General features: G+C 47.7%; 1 protein-coding gene across 1 annotated transcript; it reads right to left on the bottom strand.

Annotated features, from left to right (window-relative positions):
- Nucleotides 1–458: 458 nt before the first annotated feature.
- Nucleotides 459–5971, bottom strand: si:ch211-79k12.1 (uncharacterized protein LOC568891 homolog; the record flags this gene model as incomplete). Its single annotated transcript, XM_059019743.1, is given in 6 exon segments — nucleotides 459–597; nucleotides 1072–1216; nucleotides 1371–1522; nucleotides 1641–1842; nucleotides 2349–2476; nucleotides 5818–5971. Coding segments are annotated over 6 exon segments (818 nt in total), but the record flags the coding sequence as incomplete, so codon positions are not given.
- Between the last annotated feature and the right edge of the window lie 721 nt (nucleotides 5972–6692).

Here is a 6692-nt window from a genome sequence, read left to right as displayed (position 1 = left end):
CTCCGTGCTTTACAATGCTTCCTATGCTTTACCAGACCTCTCTGTGCTTTACAATGCTTCCCTATGCTTTACCAGACCCCTCTGTGCTTTACAATGCTTCCCTATGCTTTACCAGACCTCTCTGTGCTTTACAACGCTTCCCTATGCTTTACCAGACCTCTCTGTGCTTTACACGCTTCCCTATGCTTTACCAGACCTCTCTGTGATTTACAACGCTTCCCTATGCTTTACCAGACCTCTCTGTGCTTTACAATGCTTCACTGTGCTTTACCATTCTTTCACTGTGCTTTATCACACTTTACTCTGCTTTTACTGTGGGGAAACTTTCACAAGGTGCAAAACTGGGAAACTTTCACAAGGTGCAAAACTGCAGTTCTCTTTTCCGCCAGGGTGTGGTGCTGTCCGCTTCTCTAGAGGCTTCCCGTCGGACAGTGTGACTCTCAGGACTCAGGACTCACATGGGCCCCTTGAGGGAGGAGGTTCTGCGTCTTGACAGGTACAATGCCAGGCTCACGATGACCAGGACCAGAACCAGAGCCGGGATCCCAGCCATCAGAATCAGGTTGAGCTGGGGCAGGACCAGCCGGCTCTCCGCTTCTGAAAGCAGGAGAGGAGAGGAGAGGAGAGGAGAGGATAGGAGAGGAGAGGAGAGAGAGAGGGAGAGGAGAGGAGAGGGGAGGAGGAGAGGAGGAGAGATCAGGGGAGAGGAGAAGAGAGGAGAGGAGGAGAGATCAGGGGAGAGGAGAAGAGAGGAGAGGAGGAGAGAGTTGGGGAGGGGAGGAGAGGAGGAGAGAGGAGAGGAGAGGGGAGGAGGAGAGGAGAGGAGAGAGGAGAGGAGATAGGAGAGATCTTTAAAAGTCACACAAGCACTGCACAGTTACTGCAGAGACAACAGCAATATAAGATATATGCCTCTTCCCATCCCCTTCCCTCTCCCCTCTCTCTCTGTCTCCCCCTCTCCCCCTCTCTCCCCCTCTCAGTATCCCTCTCTCAGTCTCCCCCCTCTCCCCCTCTCCCCCTCTCCCTCCCCTTCCCCCCTCTCTGTCTCCCCCTCTCCCCCTCCCCTCTCACCAGGCACCACCAGCAGCTGCAGGGTGCGGGTCTTGCTGAGTGACGGCACGGAGGGGTGCTGCACAGTGCAGGTGTAGGTCCCAGCATCCTCCTCTCTCACCTTCTGGATCTTCAGCTTGTTGGACAGCTCCACCCAATCATCACCCTGCAAACAGAGAGGGGGTGGAGTCAGAACCCCAACAAGACAGGAGAGAGAGAGGGGGGGCGGAGTCAGAACCACAACACAGGAGTAAGGAGGCGGAGTCAGAACTAACACAGGTGTGAAAAGACCTGCCCACCCACTGTGTCCCTCCCCTCACCTCTCTGCTCCAGGAGTACTTCGGGTTCTCCGAGGCAGTGGCAGAGCACTCCACCTCCACAGCGCCCCCCGGTGCCACAGTCAGGACTTTCAGCTGCTCGGAGTATCGGCTGTAGAAGCTGGTGTCTTTGAACAGAGAGACGTCTCGCAGATCTGCAACGCAGAGAGGGGGTGTTAGTGCAGTACAGCACAGAGCAGGGTGCAGGTGTATTAGAATCATCACTGCAGGATCGCTCAGTTAGTTCCACCAGCATGTCCCGCAGTCACTCACAGTGCACGGGGACAGACAGGCTGTTGGACACGCTGTCCTGCTCGGTCCCGTTGTTCTGGACGCAGCGGAACGGCCCGTTGTTCCAGCTCTGCACCTCGGGGATCTGGAGCTGGAGCCGACCCGCGGAGCGAGAGACATTCACATCATAGTACCAGCACCGGAACCGGGTCGAACCGTCCACAGCAAACCAGGAGTCCATGTACTGAGAGAGAGAGAGAGAGAGAGGGGGAGAGGGGGGAGAGAGAGAGAGGGGGAGAGGGGGAGGAGGAGGGAGAGAGAGAGAGGGGGGAGGAGGAGAGAGAGAGAGAGGGGGAGAGAGAGAGGGGGCAGGAGAGAGAGAGAGGGAGAGAGAGAGAGAGGGAGGGGGAAGGGGAGAGAGAGAGAGAGGGAGGGGGAGAGAGAGAGAGAGAGGGAGGGGGAGAGAGAGGCAGAGAGAGAATTCACATTACAGTAACATAACTTTGACTGTCCACTTTGTGGCTTAGAACTGGGTTTCATGAGACTGGGTTTCAGGCCCCTGCGCGGCACGCCAGGCAGGGAGGCTCGGGGGTTTGATACAGCAGCCTCAGACGAGGTCTCCCGCTGCTCTCCTGGAACCAGGTCTCAAGCTGCTGCTCCTGATGCAGGCTCCGAGTTCGGTGCCTGTGTGTCGGGAGGGTTCGGGTCAGGGTTCGGGTTTGAGCTCGGGTTCGAGTCAGGGTTCCTCACCTTGGCGTACTTCTCGAAGGTGTAGGCACTCATGTCCTCGTCCTTGTCAGAGAGACACTCCAGAGTGATTGACTGCCCCTCCAACACTGGCCCCGCCTCCGGACTCTTCAGAACAAGGGACAGCTTCCCTGGGGAACAGAGCACAGTGAAAGAATGGTAAAGAACAGGGAAGCATTGTAAAGCACAGAGAGTACTTAATGCACAGTACAATCATGGGGAAAGCACGATCGTCACTCAGCTTGGTTACAATCACTGCAGCTGAGGAAACTGCATCGCATCGCCGCCATCTTGGCTCTCAATGCTCTATAGTTCTGGACAGCATGCAGAGTCCATCTGTGATCCACGATGGTGCCAGTTTCACGCACTCCGCCCCCCCTGCTATCTCATCTGTTGCCCTTTGCAAGGGAAAGTATGTTCAAGGCGTGCTTCTGCCCTGCGTCACTGCAGCGAGATTCACTTTCACTTTCAGCAGTTTTTTTTTTTTTTTTTTTATAAGCAGGAATCAAGAACTGAGAACACCACCCTCAGGGGAAAATCACCTGACAGCTCCATCTATCAAACCTCTCTGTGCTTTACAATGCTTCCCTATGCTTTACCACACCTCTCTGTGCTTTACAATGCTTCCCTATGCTTTACCAGACCTCTTGGTGCTTTACAATGCTTCCCTATGCTTTACCAGACCTCTCTGTGCTTTACAATGCTTCCCTATGCTTTACCAGACCTCTCTGTGCTTTACAATGCTTCCCTGCGCTTTACCAGACCTCTCTGTGCTTTACAATGCTTCCCTATGCTTTACCAGACCTCCCTGTGCTTTACAATGCTTCCCTATGCTTTACCAGACCTCTCTGTGCTTTACAATGCTTCCCTATGCTTTACCAGACCTCCCTGTGCTTTACAATGCTTCCCTATGCTTTACCAGACCTCTCTGTGCTTTACAATGCTTCCCTATGCTTTACCAGACCTCTCTGTGCTTTACAATGCTTCCCTATGCTTTACCAGACCTCTCTGTGCTTTACAATGCTTCCCTGCGCTTTACCAGACCTCTCTGTGCTTTACAATGCTTCCCTATGCTTTACCAGACCTCTCTGTGCTTTACAATGCTTCCCTATGCTTTACCAGACCTCTCTGTGCTTTACAATGCTTCCCTGCGCTTTACCAGACCTCTCTGTGCTTTACAATGCTTCCCTATGCTTTACCAGACCTCTCTGTGCTTTACAATGCTTCCCTATGCTTTACCAGACCTCTCTGTGCTTTACAATGCTTCCCTGTGCTTTACCAGACCTCTCTGTGCTTTACAATGCTTCCCTATGCTTTACCAGACCTCTCTGTGCTTTACAATGCTTCCCTGTGCTTTACCAGACCTCTCTGTGCTTTACAATGCTTCCCTATGCTTTACCACACCTCTCTGTGCTTTACAATGCTTCCCTATGCTTTACCAGACCTCTCTGTGCTTTACAATGCTTCCCTATGCTTTACCAGACCTCTCTGTGCTTTACAATGCTTCCCTATGCTTTACCAGACCTCTCTGTGCTTTACAATGCTTCCCTATGCTTTACCAGACCTCTCTGTGCTTTACAATGCTTCCCTATGCTTTACCAGACCTCTCTGTGCTTTACAATGCTTCCCTATGCTTTACCAGACCTCTTCGTTTTAAATTATGCTTTCTCGTACTTTATCACACTTTGCTGTGCTTTTAATATGAGACACGCTGATACAGGTTTGCTTGTCCTGGTTTGACATGTTATTTCATTAATTATTTGTTTGTATTTGTTATTCCGGGTTTGTTAAATGCATCACTTATGCACGTTTGCAATCAAAACGAGAAGTATTTTATTTGTAATACTTTTGTTAATCAGCAGGAGGCTGGTACAGCCGGGGACCGATACGAGGAAGCACACGATTCAATTATTAAATAGATAAATAAATAAATAAATAAATAAGAGAGAGAACTCGCTTCTTCTTCAAACCTGCGTCAGAGGCAGCAGTGAAAAGGAGGAGACTGTCTCGCAAACTACAAAAACAGGATGGAGAGGAAACCTGAAACAATACAGCGCTTTGAACTGCGACGCTACCGCCGGCTTCCTGCGGCGTAAACACAGCCCGTCACAGCGCGTTAACCCGTTCAACGCCAGACCTGTTGAAGCAGCCCGTCCGATATTACACCCGGTACAGGACCAGGCTGTGCTATTAGAGGAGTCCCCGCTTTAAATCTTCAACATACTACTTCATATTATCATTATTCTTTGGCACGCTGCTGCTCTTACACCGTTTACGCTAGAAACGCCGTTCAAACTTTGAAACGTGTAGACCGGTCTGGAATAGCGTGCTTGTATACAACTTTTTGATATCTTCTATACTTTTTAAACTATTAAGCTTTTTGTCCTTTTTTTGTCCATCTTCATTCACTTTAATGGGACTTTTTTCAACATTCTAAAGCTCCCCATTGTTTAAAAACTCCAGGAATTCCAGCATTCTATTTACTGTAAACGATGTAACTTTTGACACAAATCAGCTACTTTGACCACTTTCCCAACAAGCTAGACACAAAGTTAGAGCATACGGAATCAACGTCTACTTCTCTGCTATTCAAATCTGAAATCAAAACAGAAATAACTTTTACCAATCAAGAGGTACACCTGTTTTAGTAACCGTGTCAACTTCTTTCAGGAGGCTACTTCCCACTGTTGAATTTACTGTCATAGAACTTTGAGAAAATGTAAATTTCAAATTCTAGCACATTCTAAGCATGAGACAATTAGTAAACAATGTGACTTTTGACACAAATCAGCTGCTTTGACCACTTTCCCAATAAAGCAAGCCCCGCAACTGTACTGGTAATTATTATTATTATTATTATTATTATTATTATTATTATTATTATTATTATTATTATTTAGAGTTAAAAATGCAGGATCGAGTTGTACAGTGTTTGCAATTGAATGCAATGAAAAGTATATTTGTTCTGACGGGGTGAGAGTCTGCAGACCGTGTCGATCTCTGAGATCCGTGCGGTCTGACAATCAGCTGACTGTCAGCGGCTTGCTTTTGTTTTTCTTTAAGAAACTTTTACTAGCGTACGAGAGTGACCTCTCGGGTCTCTGCGTGTTTGCTTCTCTTTCCTCAAGGATATATCCTCTCACATTATAATATGATAGGAAACGAAAACAGCCGTTCTGAAAGTAAAATCGATTTAAAATAAGGAGAGACCTGCGGATACAGCCGCTGACGGCGTCTATAGAAATATAACATTGACAAACTGAAAACTCCGTTTTAATAATGAGCTGTTATAATAGAAGTGTCGAAGCTGCACGGTGACTGACAGGTTCATGTTCTAAGAACACGGAGAGTTCCGAGAGGGAGTTCCAGTTCTAAACGCACTGTGTTCTAGAATCAGTCCATCAGGAGGGAAATTAGGGACTTAAGGCTATGCAAATACACACGCACAACAAAAACATTTTAAAAGACTTACCGGATGCCAAGTGAAGGGATCCCAAAAGCACGAATCCGAGAACCCACTTCATATTAAAGCAGTTTTTGTTTGTTTATTTATTTATTTATTTAAATAGCAGAGTTTCGGTATTTATTTCGCACCGCTAACCTCAACAGCACTGAAACTGCCCCGTGTGGTTTCGGTGTTTATATTGCGCTGACGCGAAAGAGGCGGGGCTATCCGTCTCCGAACACACAGGTCGCCCCGCCCCTCTCTCGACCGCGCTGTCAAAGTTTCTCATCTGAATTCGGCGTGTGTTTATAAAAGGGGGTTGTTTCGGTCTCTTGTGCATATGGTAGCCTATACATTTTAAAACGACTGCAACTCATAATCCATACACTTCCCTCCATTTGCATAATGTTATTAATAGGACTCTAAATATTACAGTAATTTTTGATCACGTGTTCTGAAGCCAATTGCACGTCACGCATCATCTGTATCCGAGCAGAATAATGTGGGGTAGTTTATATATTGATGTAACGCAACACACAGAGAAACAGCATGAGAGAGAGAGAGAGAGAGAGAGAGAGAGAGAGAGAGAGAGAGAGAGAGAGAGAGAGAGAGAGGAGGGGGATTCTGTTTAATATAGAGGGGGGAAGGGGGTACTGTTTGATATAGAGGGGAAGGGAGGGATTCTGTTTACTGTATTAATATAGAGGGAGGAGGGATACTGTTAGTATTAAGAAAAATTATTTGTCTGTATATTTGAGTTGGTTATGCCATGTATGTGCTTTGGCAACACAATTATTTTTATTGTCATGCCAATAAAGCCAATTTGAATTTGAATTTGAATTTGAATTTGAGAGAGAGAGAGGGGCACACACAGACACACTCAGACACACACACAGACTCAG

Source organism: Acipenser ruthenus, unplaced genomic scaffold, assembly GCF_902713425.1.
Source record: "Acipenser ruthenus unplaced genomic scaffold, fAciRut3.2 maternal haplotype, whole genome shotgun sequence".
NCBI lineage: Eukaryota > Metazoa > Chordata > Actinopteri > Acipenseriformes > Acipenseridae > Acipenser > Acipenser ruthenus.
The sequence above is the reverse complement of the archived record's forward strand: the minus strand, read 5'-3'. Positions and strand labels throughout refer to the sequence as shown.